General features: G+C 32.4%; 1 protein-coding gene across 1 annotated transcript; it reads left to right on the top strand.

Annotated features, from left to right (window-relative positions):
- The first annotated feature begins 9,292 nt into the window (after window positions 1–9,292).
- LOC147394110 (mannose-specific lectin 1-like) lies at window positions 9,293–10,130 on the top strand. Its single transcript, XM_086453093.1, has one exon. The coding sequence runs from the start codon at window positions 9,321–9,323 to the stop codon at window positions 9,858–9,860; it is 540 nt and encodes a 179-aa protein (XP_086309219.1). The 5' UTR covers window positions 9,293–9,320; the 3' UTR covers window positions 9,861–10,130.
- Window positions 10,131–17,081: the final 6,951 nt, after the last annotated feature.

The raw sequence follows: 17,081 nt of genomic DNA, 5'->3' as shown, positions 1-17,081 counted from the left end.
GGTGCACCTTACAATTGTGGTAAGTCTTGTACCATTTCTCGTTTCTGGCCACTAGTCTTATCTATTCGAGGTGGCACAAGTAAATTATCAATTTTATTAAAATTTGGTGGTCTTATTATTTCCTGAATTGGCTAGTCCAGCATCTTTTCAAGCCATGCATCCTTAATCGGTTGATGTCGACCCGAACATTATTCTTCTTTATGTCTCGATTTGCCACATTCATAATATACCACAACTTTTACTTTCGACTGATTTACTAGTATATGTTGTTATTTCTTATAAAATTCTTCCATCCATTGAGTTGGTATATCTATCATTTCATTTCTCATGTATGATTATTTTTTCTATGAATTCGCTAGTTTCGTAATTGTTTGTCTCTTATTAGATACCAATTGCTTTCCTTCCATTTGGCTTTGAGGTGGTGGTGGTTTTATTATTCATATTTTATCTCTGAATTTGACATGAAATTTAGTTATCTATCCCATGAATGACATTAGCTGTGCTATCGAGTCAGTGGTCTAATCTAGAATCTGTCTCGTCTCTGTTGCGTTTTACTTTTGACTCGTCCACTCCTCTCGCTTGTGTTTGTCTGTAACAAGGAACTTTTCAAAATAAGGTCAAAACCACTTTTTCGTAACTATGAATTGCGACTGTAGCTTGAAACTTAGTAATGGACTCTATTTTCATTACTAATAGAAAAAACCTAGAATCCTATCCTAGACTTACTAAGCTCTATAGACTTCTAGACACGGAAGAACTCATAATTCCAATACGGAACTACTAATGAACTCGGATAACGAATTCCTAGTGATACTCTATGATTATCGCTCTAATATTTGTGGTATCAGCCAACTCCTAACATAACTGATCTGTATCCCATATGGACTAATGTTATATTCTGATATCATCTATAGCACTTTCCGAAATACTAACACAAAATCCCATGTCAGATCTCGAGGCACATGGCGCCTCAAAATTTCTGCATGGTCTCCTCTATTTATGTTAGCATTCCAAAGCACTAAATACCTGTTGTACTTGATAAACAATATACATTATATCTTACATATACACATATAAAATATAATATTAGCGGAAGCCTATATAGATCTAATAACGTATGATAGATCAAAGTGTGGAAGGATAAACAAAATACAAGACTATACAAAACTCCCCACTCTAACAAAAGTTCTAATACTTAATACAAAATCCATAATACTACTTGGACGAATTGACACCATTAAGGGGTATAGCCCAGTACTCATCAGGTAACGGACTATTGTCATCTATCTGACCCACTAGATGGCCCCCACTCACTGGTTCTATTCCTACCTCATCACTGTAGGCTTTGAAACTAAAAAAAATAGATAGAAAAGGGTGAATAACAATGGTTACCCAGTAGGGAAGCAAATAATTTCTGTTAATAATTTTTCATAATACGAACGAGTATAAACATATTGAATCATTTTATTATATGCAAAATTTATAGAAAAAACTATGATTAACTAGTACATATAGCCAGGAGTGAGCAACTAAACATTTTAAAACTCACTTTACATCAATCAGTAGTACTTATTATAACATTTTCTTTTTATACAAATCTAATTGATCAAATAAAAATATTAAGCATGCATTTCATATTATATATCAAAATAAAGCAACAGATACATAATACACAATGGTGAGGTAATAGAATTAGAGAGTTGGGATTCATGACTGAATCGCTTTCAGTTAGGACGTGATGTTACAATATTTTACTATTTTTAGTTCCTGATTTTGTGGTCGATCACTATATTTATCACACTTGGTTGACTATTTATCCAACTTAGGTAGGCCGTTTGATGTGATCGTAAGCAATGGGTTTTTTTTCGATGTATCAAAATGTTCGACTACTATACATTGTTAGTGGTCACTAACTAATCATCTTTGTCTATGCTTATCAGGCGTGTATGTGATTCATAAATATACAATTCTATTCGTATACATCACTTTTGCATTATAAGTTTACTAGTAAAGATAGAGAGGAATAAACCCGAGTTCCAGTTGTGACTCCACTTTCATATGCGTTCCATACCACATATGAGTTTGGTTGTCCTTATTGCATTATAAGTTTACTAGTAAAGATAGAGAGGAATAAACCCGAATTCCAGTTGTGACTCCACTCTCATATGCGTTCCATACCACATATGAGTTTGGTTGTCCTTATTGTACATCCCAGGACTGTATATCACTCCGGATGATATGATAGACTATTCCTTCAGGTATTCACAAGCTCTTTAACAGTTCACAAAATAGATATAAAATATATATATATATATATATATCAATTTTCTTTTAAAATAAATAAGAAATTAACATTACAGAATTTCCTACTATGCAACTGTGGTTATGCGGCCTAAAATAAATAACAGAACAGAAACATAAACTGCACCTTGCGCAACAGAAAGTAAATAAACATGCAACCAATATCATTATCTTTAGATATCCGTTCACTAACCTACACATAATATTATAATATAAAATGTAGACATCACCCCCCGAGTATGATTCTTACATATTACCGTTTCATCCCCTTTTTCATTTTTTTCGATTTTTGCACTTTTTACGTTTTCAAACACATTATTCATTTTGCAATATTCATTAACTCAATGTTCATTTTTTAGCATTACATCATTTTTCATACTTTGAAATTTATTTTTATCATTTAAATTGAAAATTTATAAAACTTATATCAAAGCGGGATTTGAACAGTGCATAGAACCCAACTAGCAGAAATAATCGGATGAAATGTCCTATCCACATATAATTTGTCATGAAATACAATTAAACACATTAAATATGAAGGTCTGGGTGTGAATTTGAAACAACAAAAAAATTCTATATTTTTTGAGACACCTCACAAATTTTTTGTTAAAATCCTAAATGTGATTTTTACAATTTACGGTTACCAATAGAAATTGGAAATCCTTATTAATCTCTATGCGATAGGATTGAAATGTGTGCACAAAAATCGAAATGATCGTGCTGAAATTGAGATGAATCGGGTGTCAAGGCAATTGATTTTTGAATCAAACTTGATGGTTTCGAAGATCTCAATGCCGTCGTTTTTTCTCCTTTTTACGACGGATGACAATTTGGCCTCAAAATAGATTAAATTTCAGGTTTAAAATTCAGACCCTCATATCTCAAACGACTACTTTTTGACGAAATTGAACGAAAGAGAAGAGAAAAAGAAAAGAAATTTAGTGAGTTTTGTAGAGATCAACGTTGCGAATATTTTTCCCTTTTTCGTTGAAAGTCAACGGTGACCCGTTTGCAGCAATTTTAAGGTTGAAAGTTGGGAAAAAAAATCAAATTTTCATTTTAAAACCTTCAACTGGTTTTGAACGAATATAAGAGATGATGAATAGTGATTTCATTTTAAAATTATTTATATAAGTTGCAAGATGAAATCGATATTTTTTGTATTATTTCGTTTAACGATAACTTGACCGACTGGACTCCAAAAGTTATGAATGAATATTCTATTTTATATAATTTTTTGTTTCAGATCTATTGGAGTAGTCAAATTTTATAAATCATGTCTCTAATAAAAATTCACTTTTTTGGTCCTGTGGGACCCAAAAATTGACATTGTTTCCATTTTTGATGATAATTCATCTTTTTGGACTTCAAAAATGACAAGTAAATAGTCTATTTTATATGATTTTCATTAGGAACCCAATGGTGTAATCAAAATTTAAAAATTCTAGTTCTAGCAAAAAGATATTATTTTAACTCGGTCCGATTCAAAAATCAAGGATTTTGTAATTTTTCTTTTCGAAATTGTATTTGAGCATGCTTATAAGTTAAAGTAAGTTTTTCGACCATTTTGAATCTAATGGTGAGGTCAGATTTCATTAAAAATGACCATAACAAAATCTTAAAGTTTTACCCTAAGTCTCATTTTTAAGATTTTCTCAAACTTCCACTATTTATTTATTTTTGATATACGAATAAAAAACTTGGGGTTTTACAAACCAACATGGAATTTTTAGATAGAAAAGTGCTTATGAATTTTCCCATGATAGAAAATTATGAAATTTCTTCATTAGAGTGCCCCAAATATGAATTTCCAAGATAGAAACTTTATGAATGAGATTTTCCACATTAGAAAATTATAAAGACATAATGAATTACAAAATTGGAAGTTAACAAAATAATGATGTACAATTTTCATGTGTGAAAAACTCCATATTCATCCGATTTCCAATTCAACAAAATAGGCACATGTACACAATCTTTAATTCTCCAAACATAATCATCACCCAAATATGCATATTTGTCGAGTAAAAAAACTACGTATCACTATACGAAACAATTCCCCAATCTCCACAAATTCCTAACTGCAAAATTCAAGCCACCACGAACCCATTATACAAATCAATTTAAGCCTGAAATTATGAAGTTATTACCAAAAAGAAATTTTTGTTTCAAACCCTTTCTATCAAAAGAATAAAAAATGTATTTTTCCCATCACTATCATAAGTCATATGAAATCAATTTGAGCATAATGATCGTAAAATTATCAAAAACTATAGATAAATAAATACTTCCCTTACCCTACTAAAAAATATAATGAGAAAAAATAAAAAAACAAAAACAAATCCCATAACCCAAGCGACATGCCGATAAAAAAAGAAAACTATCAATGCTACTATCAAACAAACAAATAAATAAAAAATAGAACATAATATGAGGAGAAGGCGCATAAATAAAAAGAAAATTTTTATTTAAACAAACACGATCAAACTTACCTCTATGCTAGAATGATAATTATTATGGCTTCTTCAAATGCAAAACGAAATGCTTGTGAGTAGTTATCGTGTAGGTCATTGTGGCTACGAGCTATATGAGAAGAGAAGAGAAAACGTGATCGTTATTACTTGCTATGATAAAATGATTATAGTGAAAGTTGAAAATGAAGAGCACTTTGATAATGGTTGCTCTTTTCTTTAGACCATTCCTCCTGCTTATTCACTTCTTACTACTGCTATGTCAGCAAAAAAAATGAGACAAAGAAGCCTAAAAGAAGAGGTCGGAGAGGGTGGAGGACGTGAGAGAGAGGGAGGTTGCTGTTATTTCTATGGAGAAAAATAGTACTAAAGAGAGGGAGGTTGTTGTTATTTCTGTGGAGAGAAAAAGTACTAGAAAGAGAGGGATAGAGAGAGGGAGGAAGGCAAAGAGTGAGAAAGGAAGGCAGAAAGTAAGAGGACGTGAGAGAGAAAGGAGGGCAGAGATGTGGGGAATAAGATGTAGGGGAGAGAGTAGCGTTGCTACAGGAGGAGTTAAGAAATTGATAGATGTCGGAGAGAAGAAGATGTTGCAGCAGCCAAAAGAGAAGAAGAGGTCTAGAGAAGAGACATGGGCAGGGACGTTGTTGCAATAGGGAGAGGGAGTTGGGGCGGTGGCGCATCCAAAAGAAAAGAAGAGGTCCAGAGAAGAGACCTCTAACAGAGGGACGTGAAGAAGAAAGGGGTCTGAGACAGTTGGAGAGAGGGAATAGGTCCTGCAGCCAAAAGAGAAGAAGACGTGGAGGGCTAGCGATAGACAGTGACGTTTCTCTTTATAGAAACTTGTTTTTATTTTCTTTGTTTCTTTTTCTTTCTTCTTTTTATGCTTTTTTGTTTTTGTTTTTGTTTTTTCTTTTCCTTCCTTCTTAAAAGAATGGGAGTAGTGATCCTATGCTACTCGTTTGATTTTAATCTAAATTTCAATGATAGATTTTAATTTTGATTTCAACTTTGAATGGTCGATTTGATTTTAATTCATATTTAATTTTGATTCAATTTTAATTTGAATTTGATAGAGCTATTGGAATTTTATTTTAACTTCATTGATCGATTTCAATTTGATTGGTCGTCTTGGATTTTAATTTTAATTTGATTAATCAATTGAATTTTATTTGCAATTTGATTGGATTTGGAATTTAATTTGATTGGTCGATTGGAATTTGATTGTTTGCTTAAATTTTAATTTCAATTTACTTAGTTGATTGGATTTTAATTTTGATTTCAATTTGTTGGTTGTTTGAATTTTAATTTTAATTTGATTGATTGGTTTTTAATTTGAATTTTGATTGGTTAATCGAATTTGAATTTGAATTTGAATTTTGGTTGTTTAATTACGATTAAATTTATTTATTTATTTTCATCTTATGTGAAAAAAATTTAGATTTTTGATGTACGTAAATCCGTTGATGATTTATTTTTAATCAAGTTTTCCTAAGAGTCAAAGTCTCTAGGTCAAAATTGAATATTAAGTGACATTTTAGTCATTTTTGTGATTTCTTATAAATTTATCTTTTTTCGTTGATTTGGGTCTCATTAGACTCAAAATCATATTTTGAGTGCAATGGAAGTACTTTCGAGATTTTTCGGAGGTCCAAAATTCATGAGGGGTATTTTTGTCATTTTGATGATTTTTGTAGATTTTTACGAATTTTGGCATGAGATTTTTTTTAGTCCCAACGTGATTATTTTTAAGTTTCAAGGTCATATTTTCCTAGTATAGTGAGGTCTCTGAGTTATCTATCCTAAGCATACGTAAATTTCTATGTCAAGTCGTAATGAGTCAGTGATGTTGAAAAATTAAAAACGAAAAGAATCAGGGACAATACTCACAAGTTTTCGAGTTTTTTGAGCTCATCATTTGAAATTCATGGCAATCAGGTGACAAATTGTCGAATTAGCAAATACAAAAATGGGGTGTCTACATGTAGGAATTGTTTGTTTACCTACTATATAACCATTGTTACTCATCATTTCCTTCCAATTTTTTTAGTTTCAGAGTCTGTAGTTAACAAGACGGGTGTAGAACCAACGAGTGAGGACCATCTGATGGGTTAAATAGATAACTAGAGTCTGTTATCCTAATAAGTATTGGGGTTATACCCCTTAGTGGCGTCAATTAGTCTAGGTTGTATTATAGATTTTAGTGGAGTGTTAGGACTTTTGTTAGAGTGAGGAGTTTCTGTATAATCCTGTATATTGATTTCTTTTTTTGCACTTTGATCTTTCGTACGTTATTAGATGTATATATACTTTCGCTATTATTCTATTTTGTATATATATATATATATATATAGGATGTCATGTATATTGTTTATCAAGTGAAACAGGTTGAGTGCTTTGAAATGCTAACATAAACAGAGAAAATCATGCCAAAATTTTGATGGGCTACCTAGTGTCTCGAGATTTGACATGAGGCTTTGTATTCACGTTTTGGGGGACACCACATAGACCCAATAAAAATAATTTCAATAAAACAAAATGATAATATACAAAATAATAAAATTGGAAAAGGACATTCACCAAACTCCTAAATATAGAAATAAAATTGAACTACTAAATAATATATGGTTCTATGCACATTGCCACGTCTGTGAATATCTTTCTGAATGTATTTTTTTTAGTCTGTGCTTTAGAACTACTCTTAGGAAAATACTCTAAAATTATATAAAGGTTATGTTTGTAATTTTTTTATATTTTTATTTTGCTATTTACAATTGCATGTATAGTATACCATAATCTGGACCTGCCTGTGAAACAAGTTAAAATCTAATAAAATGAAAAAAAAAAATGCCTTAATTTTTTTTGAAAGTCAGACATTTTTTAACTCTTCAACCTCTATAATAAATTATTTTGAATCCATGGTTTTCAACTAGCTCATGTAAGAGACCTTCATCATCTCTAATATACTTAAGATAAAAGAACCTAAATGCCTTACATTTTGCCATTCTACCCAAAAAAACCTTGGATTGTTTTCAAGGTCTAAATGTGGACTTTTCTTAGTTTAGATGAGGTTTGAGACTCTCTACGATTCCGTTAAACATACTAGTGTAATGAATATAACAACAAAAATTCAGAAAGATTTCTTGTTCAAAAAAGTCTATCCAGGATTTCATTAAGCCGATGGAGGATTGTTTTATAAATTGGGCATGTCATTAATACATATGGGTTTGTGTGATTGGTTGATCCAGAGATTTCAAATTGACTTTTTTGTAAGCAATTTTTATTTCACAAGTTTACTGGTGAGCACTAAGCAGTACTTATTTATTAGGGATGAATTTGGTTTCCTAGTGATCAGTTCCTTAGGACAATCCCATGATCTCCGGATCCTTATTTATCGCAATTACTCGCACTCCAACTTTTACTTATTACACTCAAATTTCTTAACTTATTTATCAGTCTGAAATCTGAACCAAAACAAATGAATTAAAGCTTCTAAAGTCTAAATTTTAAAGGTGGAGCACCTCCATTCAGACTTCAGAAGTGTTACCAAACACACTTTAACATTATAATAACATTCATTAATTTAAAAAATTTCAGTAGTTATTTACAATTAGGATTAGGCTCATATAAAATCCTAAACATAAAAAAATAAAAGTCTAAAGAAAGAGAGAGAGCTACTATTGGAACCCCAACTTTGACCTATTCTCAGCCATTCATTTTTTTTTATTGAGAGATTTAGCGACAGACCTATCGGTTTCAATTTTATTACAAAAACTCTCTTTTTTTATCAAGTTTGTTACTGAACAAACCTTACTTTATGAATTAGGCTAGAATGATTAACTTAGTAAGATGTCAAATCTTACTAAGGGTGATTGGGCCCACATGGATAATCAAATTGGCAATTCAACACCACAACCTTCTATATTTCACGAAAAAAATCAAAGTACAAGGAAAAAAATTCTAAAAGAAATTCCCTTTTTAGGTTGATCCAATGTCTTGAAAATGGAGGATGGCTACCGAACTTCCAAATTTAAAAATAAAATTCAACAGTGAAAACTAGCTTTTTTTTATTATTATTCCAATTTTGTCCTCATGACCTATGGCATCAGATCATGGTTTTGGATGCCACACAAATGGATGCATAGTTAGCATCCAATACAAGGTTTGTTGAATGCTGGAGTAACAAACTTGATAAAGTAAGGTTGTCAGAACTCCAAGGGAGTTTTTGTAATAAAACTGCAACAATTAGCTCTACCTGGAAATATCTCCTTTTTATTTTTAATTGGGGTGTAATAAGTAAAAGTTGGGGTGCCAATTGCTGCCTTAGGAAACGTGAGATGCACTTGAGAAACATGTGTTTTTTAATATCCATGCGTCTCTGTCTGATAGATTAGTCTGTGGTTAGAAAAGGCGTAGTAGGTGGGCAAACAACCACGCCTTAACTTTTTTCATGTATTGATGTGTGGTTAGAAAAGTCCTCTCCCTATCTATAAATACCCACCTTCCCCCAATCCACACTCGCACATAAACAATAAACATAGAGAAATTAACATGGCTAGTAACTTTGCTATTTCTTCTCATCTTCCCAAATCCATGCTCACATCTGCTCCTCTCCTCCTCTTCATCTTCATCTTCCTCATTCTCAACCAACACTGTGAAGCTGGTGATGTTTTATACAGCGGCGACACTCTATGTTCTGGGGATCATCTTGAGTATGGTAGTTACTCCTTCATAATGCAATACGATTGCAATCTTGTGCTTTACAACAACAACCAACCAGTCTGGACTTCGAACACGCCTGGTGTGTCGGTTAAGTGCTGTTGTGAACTGACGAATAATGGGAATCTTGAGGTCTATGACTCGCAGGCCAAGGACGTGTGGGCTAGTAACACTGGAGGAAGCAAAGGTAAGTATTTCCTTCTGCTTCAGAGAGACGGGAATGTAGTTATCTATGGTAGTGCATGCGCAATTTGGACCACTAACACTGACAAGGATGACACAGGTGCAATTCCTGTGGTCATGTTAAATAACCAAAATGAAACTAATATTATCTCCACCAAAACTATTACTAAGGATCCTGCTGATGCTTGAGAGTACAAACTTAAAAATTATCCTAAGATTATCTAGCTAGATGTGGCATTTTCCTAAATTTCCTTCAAGGCATGTATAGCGCCATTGTAATCATGTGGTATGTACCTTGAGTTGTCTGTTTAATATGAGTTTAATCGTGTGGTATGTACCTTGAGTTGTCTGTTTAATGTGTTGTTAAGTTTAATCGTGTGGTATGTACCTTGAGTTGTCTGTTTAATGTGATGTTAAGTTTTAAGAAAATATATATGTAATGCTGCTCTTATTTTTTTATATTATAAGTGGGAGTCCGTGGACCTTGAAGGTTGTATGCTAGAGGAACATCGATGGTATTCTATGCACTACATGAAAACTGAAAAATTCGACAGAAAAATTTGACGGGCAAAGACCCACAACTTTTAGAAACTGAATTTTGACGGTCTAGGACCATCAAAATTCTTAATGTTCCCAAATTTGACAGCTTAGAATTGTCGAACACTATGTTAAAAAAACCCATATTTGACGGTCTTAGCCCGTCAAATTTTGAGAAATTTGACAGACCCTTTCGCCAAATATGCCCGTCAAATATTTTCTTGTAGAATTTCTTTTTTGACGGCCCGGGACTATCAAATTATTGGAGAATGAGCTTAAAAAAAAACAAAAAAAAATTACTAGAGTATGACTGTCAAATTTGGAGGTATAACAAATAATAGCACGGTCCTCTAATTCACCAATCACAATAAACGAAATAATAATAAATAAATAAAAAATTAGAAAAATAAAAAACAAAAGAAAAATCATAAAACAAGCCCCAAATTAAATTAAACAACTCAAAATTCATATTATATATTGAAATTCCATTACTAAATAAGCTCTAATAAAAGCAATTCAACTCTAACAAATGAAGTTGAGTCACATAATTACTTAGAAATAAACCAACATGCGAACACCACCAGCTCCACCCATGATAAAAATGGTTTGGCCCTTTTCAAAACACGCAGTCTCAAAGCCTTCAATGGCAGTTTGTAGTGCTAGTGGCAAACTTACGACCTCATTGAATGACAGGTTTGCGGGTTTCAGTGCCACCAAGTTTTCCTCCACGACGATGTACTCTACTAGCGTCCCAAACTGCTTTAACTTTCTTTTAACGATGAAATCTTAGATGTTTCCATAGACCTTGTCGCCAACATTAAATTTTGTGATAGTATCACCTTTTCCAACGATAATTCCAACCATGTCACAACCAGGAACCACCTGCATCAATATCCCAACTCATTAATTCTTTTAGGCCTAAGAATTATATAATACATAATGAGATGTTATTCAATTTAGACCAATTTAAAGCAAGAAATTGAATTATAATAGAAATAGGTCAAGAACTAAATAAAAACCTGAGCATTAGATAATGAAAAAGGCTGAAACAGGAATTAAAGTGAATAGTACGCTGAAACAGAAATTTCACAAATTTTCTCTACTATTTTGGTAATTTCCTCCTAGTTTTAACATAGTTTTGCAAGGGTTGGACGTCAACTATGAGTGCTCCTAATAATCAATTGGGCCAGAGACTCATAATTATCTGAGAAAGCCTAGCATGATACAAAACAGATCCAAAAAAAGTTTGAAATGGAATGTTCGATAAAATAGTTTTGGATGATTAATCAATGAAGAAATCACACACCAAATCCTTCAGCTACTTTTTTTTTTTTTTTGTAGTGTAGGCAAATGTTTGGAGCCCAGGTTTGTAGTGACTTTAGCACCTCACCAAGGTTATGAACTACAACTATCTCAAATGAGAAAACCTTCAAAGTGCAACCCCTCCTACAAACATAGAACAAACCTCACCAAGGTTATGAACTACAAGCATATCATACCTAATTAATTTACTTTCATAAACGACTTATGTCAGTTCGGTTCCAATTTGGCCTCAAACAGAACCAAATTGCACCCCTGTACATGACCAAACCGTCTCAATAGTATTTATTTTTCACTAATATATTATTTTTTGAATATATCTTTCTTAGTATTTCCATTTATCAATCTGACATCCTCAACTTAAGTAACTCCATCCGAAGAACATGGTTTTTATTGCCCAACATCATATAATTCATTAAGCATAAAAGATCTAACATCAGTCACACAGCCTTTCAAAAGCATATCTCCATCTTAGTCACCAAGTCTTAACTTCAAGGAGGCTCATTTCCTTCCTCATACCCCCACCAACTACATACTAGGCACTCTAATTCTCAGGGTCAAAAATGACAATATGGAGCTTCTACCTCTTTTCTTTGTTCATCATCATGACTATCATGGTACATCCTCAATGGCTGACTTGCCCAACACAAAACAATATCATATTGTTTCCTGATATTCCTAATTTTTTCATATATCAAAATCAGGCTGATTTTTGTCGTGTAGCTCTACCTAAGTGCTCAAGAGTGGGCCACATGGAATTTTGGGTGTGGGGTTGTTGAATGATCAAATAGATAAATAAAGGTTAACAGAACCAATAAATAAACAAAGAATATGTATCATGCATGTTTACTCCACCTCGGTCCAACATAACTTAGACTCTTTACCATTTGTAGTTATGATACATATTGTTTGTTTGTTAAACTCTACGTAACAGAGGACAACACATTACATAAGAACTTGCCACATTATATAATGTTTTACTCTATTTCAGATGCATACCGGAACATTTTTTTCAAACAAACCTAAATTTATTCAAATATTTTGTTTATATTATTATCTTCTTTTTTTATGGGTAAGCTGGACTTGAACCCATGGCCTTGCAATGTGTCAAACTGACTTAGCTATGGGTCTAAGCCCTTGTTCATACTATTATAAACATTATAAATGCATCTTAATGAATAATGAGGTCATTTCATTCTCCCAAAATGAAAATATAAACCATCTGATTCATATTTCTTCACTTCTTTTTATTTGATTTAGGTACACAGATATATTGTTAATCTAAAGGTTGCAATGAGGAGATCTTCCTAATTGGATCTATAAGCTCCACTAATTAATTAAACTTTTTACTATTAAATTCATTATCTATTAGACTGTTTCAGGCTCCATGCATTATGTAAATTAGAGGATAGCAAGATAGTTTTTGCCTTGATTTAACAACTAGTATTAGCTAAAATTTAATCACCCCAAAACTGTTTAAGTAACTTAGGATTGTGGATAACCAAAAACTGACTTACATGGTTCCAACTATTCGGGTGGTGATATGAGTGTTTTCCTTTTCATCGATTTTAGCTAAGCCAAAATCAGATATCTTAGCATTGAGATCTCTATCAAGCAACACGTTTGTCGCCTTATGTCTTTGTGAATAATTTTCAACCTCGACTCTTCATGAAGATATGCTAAACCCCTTACAATCCCCTTGCAAATCATACGCCTTGTTGCCTAATCCAAGTTTATTTTTTCTCTTCACAACCTAAATGTGAGCCCAATTCTGATCATTTTTATGATAAAAGTTCTTGGTTTTAACAAATGCATATTAATATTGAAAGTTTCAAACAACTTATTCTCAAAAGATAAACATGCTATAAAATTTGGCAGTTAGGCGTTTACCAAATAGTGTGCGTGCAAGACTGTTATTTTTCATATACTCATAAATTAGCAACAGCTGGTTTCCTTCAATACAACATCCAAATAGTTTGAGGAGATTCGGGTGTTGTAAAGCAGATATCATGCCTATCTCATTTACAAATTCGTTGTTCCCTTGCTTTAACTTGGAAGAGAGTTGTTTGACTGCAATTACTGAACCATCTGACAGTACACCCTAAGATAGAGAATGGAGAATTTGGAATCAAACTTCCATACAAGAATATGGAATACATAAAGCAGAAAGAAGACAGATTGTTTTCTTTTTTATTCCTTTTCTTGGGGTACTTGTGCTTGGATTAAACTCATGACAAAGGTTGGAAGTTAGAACAAATGTTGGAAGTTGGAACAATCCACAAGTGGGATACGGTTTAGGTGTTGAGAATTGAGAAAAAAAAAGATTAAAAAGAATACAAGTCTATAGTTACCTTATAAACCGGGCCGAATCCTCCTTCACCTATCTTATTTGCATGGTCAAAGTTCCCCGTTGCAGCTTTAATCTGTCTTAAACTGAAGCAACCAGTTTGAAGTTCTAGGCTAGCTCTAAGTTCTACCAAAAGAAGGGCAATAAGGAAGAAATAATTTAAAGGGCAAGAAATGATCACAACCACGCCACCTTTTGCACCTTTCATCTAAAAAAAAAATGTCCCTTAAAGGTCATAGAATAGAAAATGGCATTTAGAGTTTTCTTTTTTCTGTAGAATACATGCAATACAAAGCACAAAGATAAGAGCATTGAAACAGATAAATATTTAGCATGCATCTCGATGCACAAGCATATCGTTTTTTTTCAAATATAACATCTAATTTATACTAAACAGAGATAAATGAAAAACAATGGGAAAACAAGTTAATCAACATACCTTTGTTTCAAACCCAAATATGTTTGAATAGAAACAAATATGGTGAAATGGATACTTGGAAGATTTTGAAATGTGAAAACTAACTTCTTTACAATCTAAAGCAAAAACGCTTAATACCAACCAAGCTTAACCTTGAGAAACACGTAAATAAAGAAGAGACCAATACTTTGTGTCTCCATCTCTAATTAAACTAGCACCATCAAACACTAAAGCTAACACATGGATGAAGAAAACATACAAACAATAAAATATGAAAACCTTGAATCCGGTGCCAATGTCAATCTTTAGAATTCCTATTTGTACCTCTTGAACCACCTTAACAAAACATAGAAAAACAAAAATATACCCTTTAGTTTCTATCATCTAAACAGATCAGAACCAGAACTAGAAAACATAAAATCAAAATCTATGGAAAACCAGAATTATGAGACTTATAGTAATAATGGGAATATGAAGTGTCAAACTCAAACCAAGCAACATAGCACCAATACCCATCCAGACACATTATTGATGGTATGTGGAAAATTTCCTTTCTATAAAATACTAAATTTAAGAATAGCAAATATGGAAAAATATTAAGCGAAAAGAAGTAACACAAAGGCATACAATGATATGTACATAATTAATTTTTCTCAAGTGCCTAGTTCAAACTAAATAAAGACCTAGTGCAAACTAAGGAATTATTATATGTATAAGGACCAGAACTTTCTTCAAAGCCAACTCTGTGTGTCGAAGCCTATAATAGAATACTGCAAGATCCTCATAACTTTTCATTGTATTTGGATGATCGAGCCCTAGTTCTCTCTCATTGATATCCAAAGCCTTTTGTTGATAAATTTTAGCCTATGAATAGTGTTACTTTAAGAAGTTAAAGCAAAAAAAAATAATACGAAAGCAAACTTAAATGTCTAAGGGGGGCAATCACCATGTTAGAGGAGGAAGCCAAGACTCTTAGATGCATTTTTTGCAAGTAATTTGATAGAAGTTTGTGATGTGATAGACTTTGTATAGATCTATGTCATAGAAGATGCATCAATTAGCAAAAATTAAGATGTACCTAATTAAAGTATTAAAAAGAAAGTTATCAAAGAGGAGCCAAACATACTTGAGAACTTGAACCAATGTAAATATTACTTCCTCATAAGCCATCTACAAGCTCCATATATAATTGTTAGGATATCGACTAGTAGACATTCCTATTGGTGTTAGCCATAAGTTCAGCCAAAGTGTGGATAGTTGTTACAAATAGAAAGTAGCTTCATGTTTCTAATGTTTTCAAAGACAATAGAGTAAGAGAAGTATTGGAACTTATAATTTAAGAGATAAGCCAGTATGGACAGAATCATGTGAAATATATACAATACCATAAGAACATTCCTCTTAATGGTTTGAAAGAGGATAGTGAAACCCATTCTAGTGATTTTGAGCAATGAAATAGTGCAGAACTTTAACAAAATAGATGAAAACCAGGTAGAAGACATGTGGAACTTTGACAAAGCTGATAAAACTTTGAAAGCATTCATTTCATTCTCCATTCCATGGTCAATTTCTTTTAATATCAACAACCCTCTAAATATGGTGGCTATACTCCCTACTAAAATAATGAGAATTTGAGTCAAAACCTCCATCAACATTGACCATTTATAGTTAGAAACTCCACACCGTAACTCTATCTTCTTAAGAGCAAATGATCAAAGTGCAACCTATAATAAAACTAGTGCAAAAAGTGTAGAAAGCATGCACATAGTTAAGCACATTAGAGAAACAATGAGGACCAATTCAGGATTTTGTTTACAACTAGATAGATAAAATGACTTCAATGTATGTAGCATACTCTTATTCTCTGAATTTTGAGGAACTTTTTTTTATAAGTTCATCAACAAGTTTAGAAGAGAGGGAAATTTTGAAGTTGGCAAAATCCAAAGCAGACCATGACACTACTTATGTGACGTAGGACTTTATGTATCATCGAGATCTCAAGTTGATAGTATTTTGTAATGTTCATCAAGATGTTAATCATCTGACACTTGAAGATCATGACTTAATACAAATAAGCCAAAGAATCCATACATGCAATGCACATGAACAAACATGTTTATTAGGAAAGCAACAAGATTGCAGGGAAGCTTGAATGGAAACTCTTATAAATAAGAATTAAGACAACTATAAGCTCACTCAATAACTTTACTAGGCCATGGTTGCTTAATCTTTGCTTGCTCTCTCAAGAATCCACACTTGCAATGCACGTTTTTATTTATTCTTTTAATTATTTGGTTTTTAGCATAAGATTTACCTGTCGGGCCCTAACACCAAGATGTGATAAGAGAGGCAGTTCTTGTAGAAGCACCACTCTCACAATGTTACTCCTAACAGTTATTACCTGCAAAATGTTGTAATTACACTCTTGAGAGTTCTATATAATAAACATACAGGCCTTTTACAAATAATGAATCAATAACAATTACAACTTCCTCATCCCCTTCAGCTTTATTGACCAGAAGAATAATAGGTCCTATTACAAATGATGGGGGAGATCCAGGACCAATGCTCTCAAACTGAATGCCACATTAAATCCAAAATTTGTACCATTCTAAAACTAATAAACAAATTGAAATATTTATGGAAAATCAATTTGAAACCAATAATTCATCTAAAACTTACTAAAAATCAATTATTCTATAATCAAATCAATTATAATATATGAAAACAAAGTTGATCCCATCCTAGAACTTATGATTACAACTCGAGATTTGTTCTTTGCAAATCT

Source organism: Akebia trifoliata, chromosome 9 (genome assembly GCF_017979445.1).
Source record: "Akebia trifoliata isolate Shusen 1 chromosome 9, ASM1797944v1, whole genome shotgun sequence".
NCBI lineage: Eukaryota > Viridiplantae > Streptophyta > Magnoliopsida > Ranunculales > Lardizabalaceae > Akebia > Akebia trifoliata.
This window is presented reverse-complemented; position numbering and strand designations above follow the sequence as displayed.